The sequence below is a fragment of the Eschrichtius robustus genome, chromosome X (genome assembly GCF_028021215.1).
Source record: "Eschrichtius robustus isolate mEscRob2 chromosome X, mEscRob2.pri, whole genome shotgun sequence".
In the NCBI taxonomy this organism is placed as follows: domain Eukaryota; kingdom Metazoa; phylum Chordata; class Mammalia; order Artiodactyla; family Eschrichtiidae; genus Eschrichtius; species Eschrichtius robustus.
In genome coordinates this window covers 62,283,319-62,303,806 of record NC_090845.1, presented here as the reverse complement: position 1 = coordinate 62,303,806, position 20,488 = coordinate 62,283,319, and the positions used below count along the sequence as shown (strand labels likewise).

The window sequence follows — 20,488 nt, the reverse complement described above, 5'->3', positions numbered from 1 at the left end:
ATGTCATTTTACTGCATTCTGACTTGTATGGGAAATCAGCTGAAGTTTGAGGATCCCTTGTACATGACTAACTGCATCTTGCTTGTTGCCTTCAAGATTCTTTGTCTTCTGATGGTTTGGTTATAATGTGTCTCAGTGTGGATATCTTTTTTTTTTGTTTGTTTTTAATAGATTTATTTATTTATTTTTGGCTGCGTTGGGTCTTCGTTGCTGTGTGCGGGCTTTCTCTAGTTGCAGCGAGCGGGGGCTACTCTTCATTGCGGTGCGTGGGCTTCTCATTATGGTGGCTTCTCTTTTTGTAGAACACGGGCTCTAGGCTCAAGGGCTTCAGTAGTTGTGGCACATGGGCTCAGTAGTTGTGGCTTGCAGGCTCTAGAGCACAGGCTCAGTAGTTGTGGCGCATGGGCTTAGTTGCTCCGCGGCATGTGGGATCTTCCCAGACCAGGGCTCGAACCCGTGTCCCCTGCATTGGCAGGCAGATTCTTAACCACTGAGCCACCAGGGAAGTCCTGGATATCTTTGTGTTTATTCTATTTAAAGTTTGTTGAGCTTCTTGGACTTGCAGATTTGTATCTTTATCAAATGTGGAAGTTTTGGGCCAATATTTCTTTGAGTATTCTTTCTGCTTTTTTCTCTGTCTTCTCTCCAGCGACTCTGATTTTACATACATTGTTGTTGTCTCATGGGTCTCAGGCTCTCTTTATTGTTCTTCATTCTTTTTTCTTTCTGCTCCTCAAACTGAATAATTTCTATTGATCTACTTTCAAGTTTGTTGATTCTTCTTTCTGATCTAATCTTTTTTTGAAACCCTGTGGTGAATTCTTAATTTCAATTATTGTACTTTCCAGCTCCAGAATTTCTTTTCTTATATATGTAATTTCTATCTCTTTATTGATATCCTCTATTTGGTAAGACATTTTTATCCTTGTTTCCTTTAGTTCTTTTTCCATGAATTGCTTTAGCTCATTGAGCATATTTAAGACAGTTGATTTAAAGTCTTTATCTTTGGAATTCCCTGGCGATCCAGTGGTTAAGACTCGGTGCTTTCCCTGCTGGGACCTGGGTTCCATCCCTGGTTGGGGAACTAAGATCCTGCAAGCCATGCAGCGCGGAAAAAAAAAAAAAGAAGCCTTTGTCTTTTATGTCCAGTATCTGTGCTTTCTTAGGGACAGTTTTCCTTCCTTCCTTCCTTCCTTCCTTCCTTCCTTCCTTCCTTTCCTTTCCTTTCCTTCCTTCCTACCTTCCTTCCTTCCTTCCTTCCTTCCTTCCTTCCTTCCTTCCTCCCTCCCTCCCTCCCTCCCTCCCTCCCTCTCTCCCTTTCTTCCTCCCTCCCTCCGTCCCTCTCTCCCTCCCTTCCTTCTTTTCTTCTTGTGAAAGGGCCATACTTTTTTGCTTCTTTGTATGTCTTATTTTTTTGTTGTTAAAAAGTGGACATTTTCAATATTATAATGTAGTAACTTTGGAAGTTAGATTTTCCCCACTACTCACAGTTTGTTGTTCTTGCTGTGGTTTGTACTTACTTGTTTGTTTAGTGACTTTTCTAAACTATTTTTTTAAGACTGTGTCCTTTGTCTCCTTTACTCTAAGTTGCAGGCAGCCTTTATCTATTTATCTATTTATTTATTTTGGCAGCGCTGGGTCTTAGTTGCGGCACACGGACGTCTTAGTTGTGGCATGCATGCGGGATCTAGTTCCCCTACCAGGGATTGAGCCTGGGCCCCCTGCATTGGGAGTGTGGAATCTTACCCAGTAGACCACCAGGGAAGTCCCCACAATGAGATATTGCTTCACACTCATTAGGATGGCCAAAACAACACAATAACAGGTGTTGATGAGGATGTGGAGAAACTGGAACCCTCATACACTTGCTGAGAATGTAAAATGATGCAGACATTATGGAAAACAGTATGACAGTTCCTCAGAAAATTAAAAAATAGAATTAGTGTATAATACAGCAATCCCATTCTGGGTATATGTCCAAAAGAAATGAAAGCAGGTTCTTGAAGAAATATTTGCACACCCATGTTCATTACAGCATTATTCACGGTAGTTGAGAGGTGGAAGCAACACAAATGTCCATTGACAAATGAATGGATTAAAGAAGAAAGGTAGTATACACATACAGTGAAATATTATTCAGTCTTGAAAGAAATCCTGTCAACTGCTACAACATGGGTGAGCCTTGAGAATGCTATACTAAATGAAATAAGTCAGTCACAAAAAGCCAAATACTTTATGATTTCCCTTATACGAGGTATTTAAAGTAGTCAAACTCACAGAAACAGAAAGTAGAATGGTGATTGCCAGGGGTTTAGGGAGGGGCAAATGAAGGGTTATTGTTCAGTGGGTAAAGAGTTTCAGTTTTGCAAGATGAAAAAGTTCTGGAGATCTGTTGCACAACAATATGAATGTAGTTAACACTACTAAATTGTACACTTTAAAATGGTTAAGATGGTACATTTCGTTACATGCTTTTTACCACAATTAAAAACTTTTCTTCTTTTACTATCATTTTACTGGGGTGTTAGGAGAGAGCAGAGGTAGTTGTGCGTGCTCAATCTGACATCTTTAACAGGAATGTGATGCTGGCTTTTTTGTTTGTTTTCTCTGCTTTTTGTTTCCTGTTTACTTTTTCCCACCTTCCTGTGGGTTAGATGAACATTTTTAGAATTACATTTTATCTATATTATTTTTGAGTTCTGTTTTTATAAGGACAGTCATGATGGATTTAGGATGCACCCTAATCCAGTATTACCTCACCTTGATTACACTGCAAAGACCCTATTTCCAAATAAGGTAACGTTCACTGGTTCCAGATGGACATGAATTTTGGGAGGAGGGCATTATTTAACTCAGTGTAGTCTTGATAGCATAAGTCCTTTTACTTTATTCTTCTTCAATGTTGTTTTAGCTGTTCTGGGCCTTTTACTCTTCCATATTCCTTATAGAGTCAGTTTGTCAGGTTTGGTGAAAAACTATTGAAATTTTGATTGAAATGGCATTTGATTTATAATTAATTTGGAGAGCATCACTGTCTTTATAATGTTGAATCTTCTTATCAATGAATGTGATATGTCCTAATTTATATAGTCTTCTTTAATGTATTTCAACATAGTTTTGTAATTTTCTGTATAAAGATATTTCAGTCAACTTGCTGTCATAAGTGATATCTTAGAGTTTACATTTTTATTTGTTTGTCATTGGTGTATAAGAATGCAGTTGCTTTTAAATGTTTATTTAATATCCAGCAACTTCTCTGAACTCTTTTATTAATTCTAATAATTTCATCTGTAAAGTTTCTTGGATTGTTTGCATTTGCATGTTTTTACCGTCTCTTTCTTTTGTCTCTAGCTCTGTTGCTATCTATTTCACATTATAAATTACTAGAGGACGGACACCTTTCTTTAATATGCTTTGTAGAGTAAATGGACATTGAATTGCATATTGAAAGATATGAAAGGAGACTCATAGCTGGTGTTTAAGGAAAGAAAACTTTTGGTATCTTGCACAGAGTTAGAGCTGATAAAGGGAAAAGCAAATGTAAAGAGAGGGGAAAGGACTGAATTAGAGGATCAAGGATATGTAACAGAAAAGTAATTATTAACTATATCTTCGTCAGGATGGGGCTACCAGTAAAGGACCTTGAAGTTCAGAGTTAAGAGTTTGTATTTTGTTTAGAAGGTGATTGATAAAACTATACTGTTAGAAAACTCATGATTTTCATTCTGAAGGTCAATGAAATAATTTAGTGTGCTTTTGATGGGCTTAAGGTTTAGACAAGACCTGAAAATCCAGGGCAAGAAATCTTATAATGAGAGGAAATGATCGGATAAAGGTTGGAGAGGAGCTAACTGTAGTGTTATTCACTTAAAAAGAATTAATGAATTAAATAAGCCAACTCTCTTTTTTCTGAGACATCCTTCCTGTATCCCAGAACTAGATTAGGAATTACTTAAGGTGTTGACATGATGGCAGAAGGTAATGCTGTATTGTTTAGAGGCAGAGAAATAAAGTGTTTGGAAAATTGTATCTTAGAGCACCAGGAGAAATAACTAATGACCTATTGTTTATTATTACTGAGACATCTGAGGATTAGAGAAAGCTGAGTAAGGGAAGGATTGGAAGGTAAATGTCTTAAAGCCATTAAGGAAGAAAGGCAGGCAATTATCATTCAATTATTGTTACACAATTATAATTGAACAAAATGTAAAAATACATGATCTATAAATCTTTAAAAGACAACAAAATCTCAAAGAAAAATAGCTTGGAACTTGGAAATAAAAAAATAATAGGTTTGGGCTTCCCTGGTGGCGCAGTGGTTGAGAATCTGCCTGCCAATGCAGGGGACACGGGTTCGAGCCCTGGTCTGGGAAGATCCCACATGCCGCGGAGCGACTGGGCCCGTGAACCACAATTACTGAGCCTGTGCGTCTGGAGCCTGTGCTCCGCAACAAGAGAGGCCGCGATAGTGAGAGGCCCACGCACCGCGATGAAGAGTGGCCCCCGCTTGCCACAACTAGAGAAAGCCCTCGCACAGAAACGAAGACCCAACACAGTCATAAAAATAAATAAATAAATTAAAAAAAACCAAAAAACAAAACACCTACGTTAAAAAAAAATAATAGGTTTGCCTTTTCTGAATTTTAAGAACCTAATTTATAAAGTAATTCACAGAAAATGAAATTATCTAGTTAATTAAAAATAAAAAGGGGACTTCCCTGGTGGTCCAGTGGTTAAGATTCCGTGCTCCCAGTGCAGCAGGCATGGGTTCGATCCCTGGTCAGGGAACTATCAATAGATCCCTCATGCCACGACTAAGAGCCCACATGCCGCAACTAAAAGATCCCACATGCCGTAACTAAAGGTCCTGCACACCTCAATGAAGATCCCGCGTGCTGCAGCTAAGACCCAGCACAGCCAAATAAATAAATAAATATTTTTTTAAAAAGCCTCATACTGAACTCAAAAGTTAGTGATCAAACTCATTTTTAGCTGCAGTATCTAACTGAGTTTAAAAAATCATCTATATAGTCTCATCGTGGCATTGTAAATTAGGTATTCGGTTGGATCTTCTATTTCTGGGCCAGTAGATGAAGCAGTGGCTGGAGTTTCTAGAGATTCCATGAGTTCTGGTCCCATAAATCCGTTTCTATATGACCAGTATACAACAGACTTACAGATCTACCTTCTTTGTGTTTTTTTGTCACTGTGTATTACTTGCAAAATGAGATGTTACCACTCCATGGAAGGCCAGGAACGTATTTTCTAAAGAGATATTTGTATAAATCTTAGTACTAGATACCCCATTAGAAATGTTTCATGAGGACAGAGATTTTTGTCTGCTTTGTTCACTGATGTGTCTCTAAGGCCTAAAATAGTGCCTAATAGATAAGACTTGCTTAGTAAATATTTATCATTGAATGTATAAATGAATGAGTGAATGGAGCAGTACTGGTAGTTGAAAGATTTTTTTTTGGTCATTACATTGAAAATATGCTGCAGGTCTCTTGAAAGATATCTTAGTATTTTGTAGCTTTGGTCTCATAAGTTTATTGTTTTATATTCTTTTCTCCCCTAGGAAGTAGTATTTAATGTAAGTACACTTGAAGGGATTGCGAGGGAAGATAAAAAAAAAACACTGAGGAGATTGAATAAAGACTCAGTACATTTAAATGTTCTTCAAAAGTTTTACTTTCCATTTTTCTCTGTGTCAGTTAGTTGCAAGCCTCTCTGCAGCAAGTGGGTATAAGCTGCATTATTCCAGTATAGCTACATAACTGGTGTAGCCCTGTGTGAACCTATGGGATCTGGGGCATGTAATGAGTTAAGCTTTTTCTGCTGAAATGTCGAGAATGCATTTAAATACTTCTGGATTCTTGCCAGACCCACATTACCAAGACTGTTCTTTATTTTAGATTCAAATATACAGTAGGTCTGATGTGCTCAGGCATGCATATTGAACTTCTACTTTCTGAATGTACTGTACTGTAATTCAAAGGGAAACTTTTTTGAAGCAAGACAGCTCTTTACACATTACTTATGAATAACTTCCCTCAGATCTTGGATTCTTAATTGAGGATCTGCTTCTGTAGTCTTACTCAGGTTAAACTTATAAAGGACTCCTTTATATGGATATAATCAGATTCTGGCTAGATGGTTTCTATAAATAGTGAGGGGATATTTGGGTAAATTATTAGAATTAAGTTTTTTTTCTTTTATGCCATTTCCCAGTATTTTGATGAATGAAAATTCTGTACGATATGACATTAACACAGCGACTGAGATGCTGATTAAGCTGTAAGAGTATTTTCCTATGGCATCATTCACATACTTGTTCCTACTTCTATCTCAGTGGTAATTTATGTAAAGAAAATTTTTGTTGTTATCAAGAGATCCATTAAATTAACTATTTCTAAATAAGTCTTATGACTTATGCTTTGGACACATTTCACGTTTTTTAAATTTGTCTTAATTTTGAAAGGTATTCATTCAGTTTTTGCCCCCCTCAGTGGTGATTTTGTTTTCTTTGAATATACTCTTTTCTAATGTCTTTTACTGAATCTGGCAACCTACAGAGGCATTTTAGCCTGCTCTTTTGCTGGGCAATGATTAGTTTTCCCATTTCCTGTTACAAAGGATCTTTCAAGTTCTATTAGTAATGTATTGTATTACCTTTCCATAGGTAACTAATGCCACACCCTGAATATTTTTTAGCTCCTCTTTATATAAATTGAGAGGTTTTGATAAGGATGAGTGGGTTATTTTGATGCACAGAACACTAAGTATGTCTTAAAGACTCTGAAATGCTATAGATTTTTTTAATGTTAAGAGAATCATGAATCTGACATATCTTGTTTTTTTTCTTTTAATATTGTAGACCAGATATCTTCATATTCTCTGTCATAGCTTTGGAGTACAAACCTACAAGCTGAATAAATATGAAGAAAGTTCTTTCTGGCTCAGGTAATAGAAAAAAATAATAAATATAAATTAACGATTATTATCATAGAGTTCAGTCAATACTTACTATAGGGTACTTTGGCAGTTTAAACATTTTCTGATTTCAAAAGTCAACATGCTAAATTTATTTACTCCTTTAACATGTATTGTTTATTATTCTTATATGTTGCCAGTTGATAGAAAAATGTATTCTATTCTTAATAACATAAAAGCATGTTCTCCCTCCATTCCTCCTTTGTATCTTCATCAAGAATATGGAAATCCTTATTTTTTGCTTTGGTATGTATTGCTGTCTGCTAACCCCAGAGTATAAGGGCAGGTGGGTAAATAGTAGGATCACCTAAAATTATTAGTCTTAAGAGAATCTTGGTATTTTAATATCAGTCAAGTAAGTATATATTAAGCACTTACTGTATGCTTAGAACTACACTAAGATTTGTACTGTTGTGTTGAATCTGGAAATATCATGGAATAGTGCAAAAATATAGCAACTATATGCAAGAATCCTGTGTTTCACTGAATACCTATGCCCAGTACAGGTTCTGACATAATAGTAGATACTCAGTAATTGCTAGTGAATTTCTGTGAAAAACCTATTTTTCTGGAGATGTCACATAAAGTGCTTTGAATTTTCTTTTCCTTTTAAATTAATTAATTAATTAATTTTTGGCTGTGTTGGGTCTTCGTTGCTGCGCATGGACTTTCTCTAGTTGCGGCGAGTGGGGGCTACTCTTCTTTGCAGTGCGCGGGCTTCTCATTGCGGTGGCTTCTCTTGTTGCAGAGCACGGGCTCTAGGCGTGCGGGCTTCAGTAGTTGTGGCTCACGGGCTCTAGAGCACAGGCTCAGTAGTTGTGGTGCATGGGCTTAGTTGCTCTGCGGCATGTTGGATCTTCCCGGACCAGGGCTCGAACCTGTGTCCCCTGCATTGGCAGGTGGATTCTTAACCACTGCGCCACCAGGGAAGTCCCAAGTGCTTTGAATATCAGGGGATTATGGAGTAAAATATAGCAAATCAATTCCTAAATGTTTCCCTTCTCTGAGTATGGGGTTAGTTCTAGTTATTTGGAGATATTCTCTTGATTAGTCTAACTATTGTGAAAATTATATTTACCATTAATGAAATAAATAGAAATATGGTCATTAAGATTATCGTACTCATAGGCGTATATATCTCTAATAAAATACTTATGCAAATAAGTTGTTTATGTAAAAGACTTTTTAGAGCCCAAAGATTGATCAAACTCTGTAAAGAACTATGCCTGACAGAGCAGGCTTATGCAGTTATAAGAGGTATACTTGTCTCAATTTAGAATGCTTCATACAAGTGGAATATACCTGAAATGTTTATTATAAAACACATTTATCAATTGAATTATTAAAAATATACCAAAGGAGCTACCTAGTTTAGCATAGGTTTACAAGTTTCCTTTAAATGAACAACCTTTTTATAAAGTGAATGAGTGAGTTCTATTCCAGGATTTGGCAGTATTTGGGGGAGGAGCACTCACAAAGGTTATGGCATCAACCTATCAAAAGATTAGTATGCCAAGGAGACAGGAATGGGAAGGACAAAAAAAGAAAAAAAGGATGCTGTGGTGCCATGGATGGCTTCTGGAAGCTTAAGACTATGGAGGTGAGCCTGTAGTTTATGCCAGAATGAACATAAACATGAATGCTCTCTAGCAACTGCTTATAAGAGTAGGCTGAGGCTTGAAGTGGCATAAATGTAGGTTATTATCGTATATGCCATGGATTGTTGACCTCTTATCTGTCATCATCTTTTTTAGAAAACCTTACAGAAGGAAAATATGACAGTGATAGAGCATGGCTGATATTTATATCATAAGCTAACTATATCAGATTTTTACTCTCTGTTTAGTGTCTGTATTATTAGGAACATTATTTGACCCACAGTCATATTTAGATAATAACACATTTATAGAGCACCACTATGTTTTTGACTCTTTTTGTATTCTTGTCACTAGAATGAGATTGGGGAAAAGAGGAAGGACTTGAATTCTAGCCCTAGTTATTATATATTATTTTAATCTTTCTGCCAGATTATTTTTCCACATCTTTTGGGGATATAAAAATAACTTAGTGAAGTATTGTCAAATGCCTTGAAAAGGATTATATTTTAATGTATTTAAAAAGAGGCAAAAATAATTATCAACATTGTGATACCTACTTTTTAGAATTATTCTAGAGATTAAATACGATGATGCATATATTGTAGTGTTTAGTAACATGCTTGGGAAATAGAAACTGCTCAATATATGGCAGTAGCTGCTGCTATTGCTAGGTGATGTGTTTGCTATTTACTGCAAATGGGCACTAATGTGGCTGCTTCACTAGTATATTCTAAAATTTATCACAGTGAAATCAAACGCAGATTACTTGTTGACTTCCCAGGTAAAAATATTATAAAGACAGACACCCACATCTTTTTATCATATACTGCCATTCTTTGTGGCAATTCTTCTTTGTGCTTTAATTATCTGTGTGTTGAGAAAACCGTTGGGAGCAGTTGGTGATACAAGCAGGAATGAATAGCTGCTAATTAAGCACCTTTCTCTGTAGATTTTGTACTAGAAGGAGGGCATGGAAGGTGAGTGTACTTTCTACAGGCTTAACTCTTTTGAGAACAGTGGATATCTTAAGCTAGAGGTTATATACAATTTGGAAATACCCATTCAGTCTAAAAGGAAAACCCCTCATTTTTTCACAGATGATAAGATACCAAAATTGCTGTAGTATATTAGAATTCTGTTGAAGTAGAAGCCTAGAACATAAAGGGTGGTAGTGGGTATTGCTTAAAAGCTCTTTTCTTTCCCTCAGTTCTTGTTAACAGATCTCAGTTTAGGACCTTGGTCAGTTTTTGTCTCCCTCTTGCCTTTTCTTTTGCTAAGAAAACTTCATAAACAGCTGCTGCTTTCCTTGATTTCTGCCACATTTTTCTGGGGGTTTTTTTTAAAAAAATTTATTTATTTTTGGCTGCTTTGGGTCTTCACTCTGCTGCATGCAGGCTTTCTCTAGTTGCGGCCAGTGGGGGCTACTCTTTGTTGCGGTGTGCAGGCTTCTCATTGTGGTGGCTTCTCTTGTTGTGGAGCACGGGCTCTAGGCACACAGGCTTCAGTAGTTGTGGCGTGCAGGCTCAGTAGTTGTGGCTTGTGGGCTCTAGAGCACAGGCTCAGTAGTTGTGGCTCACAGGCTTAGTTACTCCACGGCATGTGGGATCTTCCTGGACCGGGGATCGAACCCGTGTCCCCTGCATTGGCAGGTGGACTCTTAACCAGTGCGCCACCAGGGAAGTCCCTCTGACACACTTTTTTGATTATGCCCCCTTATTAGAGATGCCACAGATTAAGAAAGGCCACTATAATTCTGAATGAAATTGGGAATCCTTAAGCTTACTTTACTGTTGGCATCAAGGTACCTGCCTCAGTGTATTCAAATGACAAATTCAGTTAGGACTCCATAGAATATAAAATTTCAGATCTTTGAAATGAGCTTTGGAAATATGTTTAAGAGGTTTTCTTGTTTAATAAAGTACAGTTTTTCTTTTTCTCCCTTTTTGTAATTCTTGCTATACTGAGCTCCTCTGTCTGCTCCTGGCAGAGGCAAGAATAAGTAGGTGGGAAGAGACTGTTGATATAGAACTTTCTTCTGCACTCTAGGGGGTTTGTTAGTGGCCTCTCAGTTGTCCTGGTAGAATTTGAATTTAGTGTTTAGTCTTTTAAAGTCCTGTCTAACAATTTGGACATATATTTTGCTGAACTTGGCTTTTTAGAAAAGGTTTACAGAAATTTCACTCTAACTAATTAGTATTCTACAAGAAGTACTGTAAACCAAACAACAGAAATGAGTCCAACTCAAAAGGCTTTGGAATTACACTGATTTACTGCAAAGACTTTGCAGATTTTTTTTCCCCCGGGAGAAAAATGTACTAATCCCCATATCTTAGTCATATTCTTTTTTTTTTTTAACATGATAGAATTTATTTATTTATTTTTAATTTATTTTAAAAAAATTATTTATTTTATTTATTTATTTTTGGCTGCGTTGGGTCTTCATTGCTGCACGTGGGCTTTCTCTAGTTGCGGTGAGCGGGGACTACTCTTCCTTGCGGTGCGTAGGCTTCTCATTGCACTGGCTTCTCTTGTTGTGGAGCACGGGCTCTAGGCACGTGAGCTTCAGTAGTTGTGGCACGCAGGCTCAGTAGTTGTGTCACATGGGCTTAGTTGCTCTGCGGCATGTAGGATCTTCCCAGACCAGGGCTCAAACCCGTGTCCCCTGCATTGGCAGGCGGATTCTTAACCGCTGCACCACCAGGAAGTCCCACCTTAATCATATTCTTTATCAAGGATGATTTTTCCTTGATTTCTAGTAGTTCTTTCTAATTCACTCAACTGTGTCCCTTGGAGCTACTGGCTGCTAAACACTTGGGGAGGCTTACTTTTCCCCTTTTGCTCTAAGACCTATTTTCTAATTACGGCAAATTAAATTTGGGAGAGAAGAATCAAAATGAAAGGGTAATACCCATGGATATAGTAAAAATAATGTTTAAAACTTCTTTGCTGATTGGGGACTTCCCTGGTGGTCCAGTGGTTAAGACTCTGCACTTCCAGTGCAGTGGACGTGGGGTCGATCCCTGGTCAGGAACTGAGATCCCACATGCCATGCTGAGTGGCCAAATTAAAAATAAATAAATAAATAAATAGAATTAATTAAAAAAAAACTTCTTTGCTGATTAAAGCAGTTATATGTGCTAATTATAAAAATTTAAATGTCACCAAAAAAGTAATATGGAATGTAAAAGTCCCCTTTAATCCCACACTCATAAATGCTCAGTATTAACATTTTACTTTGTTCTTTTTATTTTTTTTCAAAAATAGTTTTTAAAAACTCTTAATATATTAAACGACAAGGAAAACATGAGAATCCTTGACATGTATTTGGAAGATTTAAGGAGTTGAGTTTTTTCAGAATGGACAGTAAATAAAGAAGGTTAGTGAAATGAAACTGAGCCCAAGACTATACACAGGAAAATTCCTAATTGGTGACCTCTTGTTGTAGTAGAGACAATGAGATAAATTGGGAAAATGACAGAAAACATTTGAATTGGATAGAATCCTGAAGAATTGGATAAAACCCTGAAAATGTTTTGTAAAAAATAATCTAATATTGATCTTAATAACTGAAATTTAAATGACCCTACTGCCTTAAGCTACACGTCAGAGACTAAGTGCTTATAAATTTCTGTAGAGGAGAGGCCTTTGTAGGTTACCAAAAATGAGAATATTTCTCAGCTCCTTGTGTGAGAGGCCTGGGTTGCTTTTCTCCTCTCAGCATCCAAAGAAAGCATGGTTTCTTTAGCATCCTTCTGAGACCATAAGGTCTCATTTCGTATTTTCTTAAAAACACACACACACACACACACACACACACACACACACACACACACACACACACACACACACACACACACACACACACGAAACCTAAACTTAATGTTGCTAGATTTTTGGATGTGAATAAATAATTGGGTAAGTAGTATGTTAGAGGAGGAGTAATTTTTTAGCTCCTTTTCTAACACCATTTTAAATTTCTCTAAAACGAATCTAAAGCCTGTCTTAGTTGGCAGCTAATGTGAGTTGTTTCCTAGTAGTTGGGGATAGTTTTTATGTTAGATGTAGTATCCTCAAGTGGGAAGAGAAGTGTGTCTCTTTCCTGTTCTATAAAACTTTTTGTATCTCTCATGGAATCGAAAGAGGAGAATTTAACAAAAATTATAGTGTTAGTTTCTAAATTTATAGTGCTTAGAGTTAGTAAACCCAGATTATGTAATTTCTATGACGGTTTTAAAAAATAGTTATTATGTTTACAATAAGGACAGTGTTAATGAGATATTTTTATTTATCACTATTTAGCCTTTACTATGGTTGAATAGGAATATGTGGCACCAGAGGTCTTCTAATAAGAAGGGAAACAACAAAGGAAATATACATAAATGTATTTATATGCACAAATATTAACGGTTCAATATATGAGCCCAAGGGAAGTTTGTATCAGTTTTAATGCTACTTAATATTCATTGCTTTATTTTTGCTTCTGTTCTCAGCCTGAGACCTTGAGATTTTGACAATATTATCTGTAATCAGGCAGTGTGATCTAGGGAAAGAGCACAGAGCTAGCATTAGAAAATCTGTTACTAATCAACTGTGTGACCTTGGGTTGCTCACCTAACTACTATGTGCTGTGATATAGTCATCTGAAAAATTAGTGCAACATTATTTGTGTAGGTGGCTTGTAATGAAGATAGTATAAGTAATACAATAGTACTTTGAAAAGTTAAGGGTATTATATGATCATAGACTATGATAAAATTATTAACTGTAAAAATGATCATATAGAAGACATGTTTTAATGGAAAGTGGAATGTATTAGCACCATCTTGTGGAAATATAACAAATTGTATAGTAGCAATTTTAATAAGAAGATAATTTACTATAGATAACACTTTATAGCTGTAAGAACCCTTACAGATCATCTAGTTCAGAAATTAAGAAACTGTGTTCTGTGGTACCCTTAGGTTCTGCCAGAAGAGCTTCAGAATCTCCTTTAAGAGGAGGAGACTTATTCACACTTCTCCAAGATCCCCATCTTGCTTCAGAGAAATTAGGCTTTAATCAGTTTCCTATGTAGTATGTCCTTTTAAGATTTTGTTTGAAAAATATGATTCATCTGCTTAGAGTTTAAAAAATGATATCGATCAACTTCATCTTGTACAGATAAGGAAATGGAAATTTGGAGAGATTAAGAGATTTATACAAGGGGACATAGCTGAGGCACTAGATATGAATAGTCTTTCTCCAAAGGTCAGTAGTGATGTCACCCCTATTTGATTCCTGATTTTAGTAATTTGAGTCTTTTCTCTTCTTGGTTAGTTTAGCTAGCTAAAGTTTTGTCAATTTGTTGGATCTTTTCAAAGCACCAACTTTTGGTTTTCGTGATTTTCTCTATTGTTTTTTAAGTATTCTATTCCATTTATTTCCACTGTAATCTTTATGACTTTTTCCCTCTGTGCTTGCTTTAGGTTTAGTGTGCTGGCTTTTTTTTTTTTCCCCTAAGATGGAAGGTTGAGATCTTTTTTAACATTGCTGTTTATGGCTAGGATATTTCCCCTAACCATTGCTTTAGTTCCATCCAATAAGTTTTGGTATGTTTTGTTTTCCTTTTCATTCAGCTCAAGGTATTTTCTAATTTCCCTTGTGATTTATTCTTTGACCTGTTGGTTATTTAGGAGTGTGTTGTTTAATTTCCAAATAACTTAGTTTTGTTCTTGACTTCTAATTTATTTCCATATAGGGAGAGAACATATTTTGTATGATTTCAATCCTGTTAAGTCAACTGAGGCTTTTTAAGGCTTAGAATATGTTCCATTCTAGAAGAATGTGTAGTCTGCTCTTATCTGGTGCAGTGTGGTGTAGTTGTCTGTTAGGTTAGTAGGTTTATACTGTTGTTCAAATCTTCTGTATCCTTTTTGATGCTCTGCCTACTTGTAATATGCATTACTGAAGGTGGGACACTGACATCCCCAACTATCATTGTTTAATTATGTTACCTGTCCATTCAATATTGTTGACTTTTGCTTCATGTATTTTGGGGCTCTGTTGTTAGGTCCATATATGTTTATAATTGTTATATCTTCCTGATGGATTAACCTTTTTATCATTACAAAATATCCTTCTTTATCTCTAATAACATTTTCTTTTGTTTTGAAGTCTGTTTTGTCTGATATTAGTATAGCTACTCTAGTGCTCTTATGGTTGTTATTTACATGGTATATCTTTTTCCATTCCTTTACTTTCATCCCCTTTGTATCTTTGAATCTAAAGTGTGTCTCTCATCAACAGCATATAGTTGGATCTCGTTTTTTAATTTAGTCTGAAAATCCCTGCCATTTGATTGTATTGTTTAATCCATTCGTATTTCATGTTAATATTTTTAAAATTTATTTATTTTTATACAGCAGGTTCTTACTAGTTATCTATTTTATACATATTAGTGGATATATGTCAATCCGAATCTCCCAATTGATCCAACCACCACCACCCCCTCCCGCTTTACGCCCTTGGTGTACATACGTTTGTTCTCTACATCTGTGTCTCTATTTCTGCCTTGCAAACCAGGTCATCTGTACCATTTTTCTAGATTCCACATATATGTGTTAATATACGATATTTGTTTTTCTCTTTCTGACTTACTTCACTCTGTATGACAGTCTCTAGATCCATCCACGTCTCTACAAATGACCCAGTTTCATTCCTTTTTATGGCTGAGTAATATTCCATTGTATATATGTACCACATTTCTTTATCCATTCATCTGTCAATGGGCATTTAGGTTGCTTCCATGACCTAGCTATGGTAAATAGTGCTGCAATGAATATTGGGGTGCATGTGTCTTTTTAAATTAGTTTTCTCTGGGTATATGCCCAGTAGTGGGATTGCTGGGTCATATGGTAGCTCTATTTTTAGTTTTTTAAGGAACCTCCATACTGTTCTCCACAGTGGCTGTATCAATTTACACTCCCACCAACAGTGCAAGAGGGTTCCCTTTTCTCCACACCCTCTCCAGCATTTGTTGTTTGTAGATATTCTGATGATTCTAACTGGTGTGAGGTGATACCTCATTGTAGTCTTCATTTGCGTTTCTCTAATAATTAGTGATGTTGAGCAGCTTTTCATGTGCTTCTTGGCCATCTGTATGTCTTCTTTGGAGAAATGTCTATTTAGGTCTTCTGCCCATGTTTTGATTGGGTTGTTTGTTTTTTTAATATTGAGCTGCATGAGCTGTTTATATATTTTGGAGATTAATCCTTTGTCCGTTGATTCATTTGCAAAATTTTCTTCCATTCTGAGGGTTGTCTTCTCATCTTTTTTGTAGTTTCCTTTGCTTTGCAAAAGCTTTTAAGTTTTATTAGGTCCCATTTGTTTATCTTTGTTTTTATTTCCATTACTCTAGGAAGTGGATCAAAAAAGATTTTGCTGTGATTTATGTCAGAGTGTTCTGCCTATGTTTTCCTCTAAGAGTTTGATAGTGTCCGGTCTTACATTTAGGTCTCTAATCCATTTTGAGTTTATTTTTGTGTATGCTGTTAGGGAGTGTTCTAATTTCATTCTTTTACATGTAGCTGTCCAGTTTTCCCAGCACCACTTATTGAAGAGACTGTCTTTTCTCCATTGTATATCCTTGCCTCATTTGCCATAGATTAGTTGACCATAGGTGCCTGGGTTTATCTTTGGGCTTTCTATCTTGTTCCATTGATCTATGTTTCTGTTTTTGTGCCAGTACCATATTGTCTTGATGACTGTAGCTTTGTAGTATAGTCTGAAGTCAGGGAGCCTGATTCCTCCAGCTCCGTTTTTTCTCTGGGTATATGCCCAGTAGTGGGAGTGCTGGGGCGTATGGTAAATATATTTTTAGTTTTTAAAGGAACCTCCATACTGTTCTCCACAGTGGCTGTATCAATTTACATTCCCACCAACAGTGCAAGAGGGTTCCCTTTTCTCCACACCCTCTGAAGCATTTGTTGTTTATAGATTTTCTGATGGTGTCCATTCTAACTGGTGTGAGGTGATACCTCATTGTAGTTTTCATTTGCATTTCTCTAATAATTAGTGATGTTGAGTATCTTTTCACGTGCCTCTTGGCCATCTGTATGTCTTCTTTGGAGAAATGTCTGTTTAGGTATTCAGCCCATTTTTTTTTAAACGTCTGTATTGGAGTATAATTGCTTTACAATGGTGTGTTAGTTTCTGCTTTATAACAAAGTGAATCAGTTATACATACACATATGTTCCCATATCTCTTCCCTCTTGCGTCCCTCCCTCCCACCCTCCCTATCCCACCCCTCTAGGTGGTCACAAAACACCGAGCTGATCTCCCTGTGCTATGCGGCTGCTTCCCACTAGCTATCTATTTTACATTTGGTAGTGTATATATGTCCATGCCACTCTCTCACCGTGTCACATCTTACCCCTCCCCCTCCCCATATCCTCAAGTCCATTCTCTAGTAGGTCTGTGTCTTTATTCCCGTCTTGCTACTAGGTTCTTCATGACCTTTTTTTTTTCCCCTTAGATTCCATATATATGTGTTAGCATACTGTATTTGCTTTTCACTTTCTGACTTACTTCACTCTGTATGACAGACTCTAACTCCATCCACCTCACTACAAATAACTCCATTTCGTTTCTTTTTATGGCTGAGTAATATTCCATTGTATATATGTGCCACATCTTCTTTATCCATTCATCTGATGATGGACACTTAGGTTGCTTCCATGTCCTGGCTATTGTAAATAGAGCTGCAGTGAACATTTTGGTACATGACTCTTTTTGAATTATGGTTTTCTCAGGGTACATGCCCAGTAATGGGATTGCTGGGTCATATGGTAGTTCTATTTTTAGTTTTTTAAGGAACGTCCATACGGTTCTCCATAGTGGCTTTATTAATCTACATTCCCACCAACAGTGCAAGAGGGTTCCCTTTTCTCCACACCATCTCCAGCATTTATTGTTTGTAGATTTTTTGATGATGGCCATTCTGACTGGTGTGAATTGATACCTCATTGCAGTTTTGCTTTACATTTCTCTAATGATTAGTAATGTTGAGCATTCTTTCATGTGTTTGTTGGCAATCTATATATCTTCTTTGGAGAAATGTCTACTTAGGTCTTCTGCCCATTTTTGGATTGGGTTGTTTTTTTAATATTGAGCTGCATAAGCTGCTTGTAAATTTTGGAGATTAATCCTTTGTCAGTTGCTTCATTTGCAAATATTTTCTCCCATTCTGAGGGTTGTCTTTTCATCTTGTTTATGGTTTCCTTTGCTGTGCAAAAGCTTTTAAGTTTCATTCGGTCCCATTTGTTTATTTTTGTTTTTATTTCCATTTCTCTAGGAGCTGGGTCAAAAAGGATCTTGCTGTGATTTATGTCATAGAGTGTTCTGCCTATGTTTTCCTCTAAGAGTTTGATAGTGTTTGGCCTTACATTTAGGTCTTTAATCCATTTTGAGTTTATTTTTGTGTATGGTGTTAGAGAGTGTTCTAATTTCATACTTTTACATGTACCTGTCCAGTTTTCCCAGCACCACTTATTGAAGAGGCTCTCTTTTCTCCACTGTATATGCTTGCCTCCTTATCAATGATAAGGTGACCATATGTGCGTGGGTTTATCTCTGGGCTTTCTATCCTGTTCCATTGACCTATGTTTCTGTTTTTGTGCCAGTACCAAACTGTCTTGATTACTGTAGCTTTGTAATATAGTCTGAAGTCAGGGAGCCTGATTCCTCCAGCTCCATTTTTCGTTCTCAGGATTGCTTTGGCTATTCGGGGTCTTTTGTGTTTCCATACAAATTGTGAAATTTTTTGTTCTAGTTCTGTGAAAAATGCCAGTGGTAGTTTGATAGGGATTGCATTGAATCTGTAGATTGCTTTGTGTAGTATACTCATTTTCACAATGTTGATTCTTCCAATGCAAGAACATGGTGTATATCTCCATCTATTTGTATCATCTTTAATTTCTTTCATCAGTGTCTTATACTTTTCTGCATACAGGTCTTTTGTCTCCTTAGGTAGGTTTATTCCTAGGTATTTTATTCTTTTTCTTGCAATGGTAAACAGGAGTGTTTTCTTAATTTCACTTTCATATTTTTCATCATTAGTGTATAGGAATGCAAGAGATTTCTGTGCATTAATTTTGTATCCTGCTACTTTACCAAATTCATTGATTAGCTCTAGTAGTTTTCTGGTAGCATCTTTAGGATTCTCTATGTATAGTATCATGTCATCTGCAAACAGTGACAGCTTTACTTCTTCTTTTCTGATTTGTTTTCCTTTTATTTCTTTTTCTCCTCTGATTGCTGTGGCTAACACTTCCAAATCTATGTTGAATAATAGTGGTGAGAGTGGGCAACCTTGTCTTTTTCCTGATCTTAGTGGAAATGTTTTCAGTTTTTCACCACTGAGGACAATGTTTTCTGTGGGTTTGTCATATATGGCCTTTATTATGTTGAGGAAAGTTCCCTCTTTGCCTACTTTCTGCAGGGCTTTTATCAAAAATGGGTGTTGAATTTTGTCGAAAGCTTTCTCTGCATCTATTGAGATGATCATATGGTTTTTCTCCTTCAATTTGTTAATATGGTGTATCACGTTGATTGATTTGCCTATATTGAAGAATCCTTGCATTCCTGGGATAAACTCCACTTGATCATGGTGTATGATCCTTTGAATGTGCTGTTGGATTCTGTTTGCTAGTATTTTGTTGAGGATTTTTGCATCTCTGTTCATCAGTGATATTGGCCTGTAGTTTTCTTTCTTTGTGACATCTTTGTCTGGTTTTGGTATCAGGGTGATGCTGGCCTCGTAGAATGAGTTGGGGAGTGTTCCTCCCTCTGCAATATTTTGGAAGAGTTTGAGAAGGATAGGTGTTAGCTCTTCTCTAAATGTTTGATAGAATTCGCCTGTGAAGCCATCTGGTCCTGGGCTTTTGTTTGTTGGAAGATTTTTAATCACAGTTTCAATTTCAGTGCTTGTGATTGGTCTGTTCATATTTTCTATTTCTTCCTGGTTCAGTCTCGGAAGGTGGTGCATTTCTAAGAATTTGTCCATTTCTTCCAGGTTGTCCATTTTATTGGCGTAGAGTTGCTTGTAGTAATCTCTCATGATCGTTTGTATTTCTGCAGTGTCAGTTATTACTTCTCCTTTTTCATTTCTAATTCTATTGATTTGAGTCTTCTCCCTTTTTCTCTTGATGAGTCTGCCTAATGGTTTATCAATTTTTTTTATCTTCTCAAAGAACCAGCTTTTAGTTTTATTGATCTTTGCTATCGTTTCCTTCATTTCTTTTTCATTTATTTCTGATCTGATCTTTAAGATTTTTTTCCTTCTGCTATCTTTGGGGTATTTTTGTTCTTCTTTCTCTAATTGCTTTAGGTGCAAGGTTAGGTTGTTTATTCGAGATGTTTCCTGTTTCTTGATGTAGGCTTGTATTGCTATAAACTTCCCTCTTATAACTGCTTTTGCTGCATCCCATAGGTTTTGGGTCGTCGTGTCTCCATCGTCATTTGTTTCTAGGTATTTTTTGATTTCCCCTTTAATTTCTTCAGTGATCACTTCGTTATTAAGTAGTGTATTGTGTAGCCTCCATGTGTTTGTATTTTTTACAGATTTTTTCCTTTGATTGATATCTAGTCTCATAGCGTTGTGGTCGGAAAAGATACTTGGTACGATTTCAGTTTTCTGAAATTTACCAAGGCTTGTTTTGTGACCCAAGATATGATCTAATCTGGAGAATGTTCCAAGAGCACTTGAGAAAAATGTGTATTCTGTTGTTTTTGGGTGGAATGTCCTATAAATATCAATTAAGTCCATCTCGTTTAATGTATCATTTAAAGCTTGTGTTTCCTTATTTATTTTCATTTTGGATGATCTGTCCATTGGTGAAAGTGGGGTGTTAAAGTCCCC

At 36.5% G+C, this 20,488-nt stretch overlaps 1 protein-coding gene across 1 annotated transcript in view; it reads left to right on the top strand.

Moving 5' to 3' along the window:
* The window catches only part of TEX11 (testis expressed 11), a 375,812-nt gene that overhangs the window by 112,737 nt on the left and 242,587 nt on the right, over window positions 1-20,488 (top strand). The window contains exon 9 of the mRNA XM_068533357.1: window positions 6,878-6,963. Within this exon, the coding sequence (XP_068389458.1) occupies window positions 6,878-6,963 (86 nt within the window). The remainder of the gene's footprint in view (window positions 1-6,877; window positions 6,964-20,488) is intronic.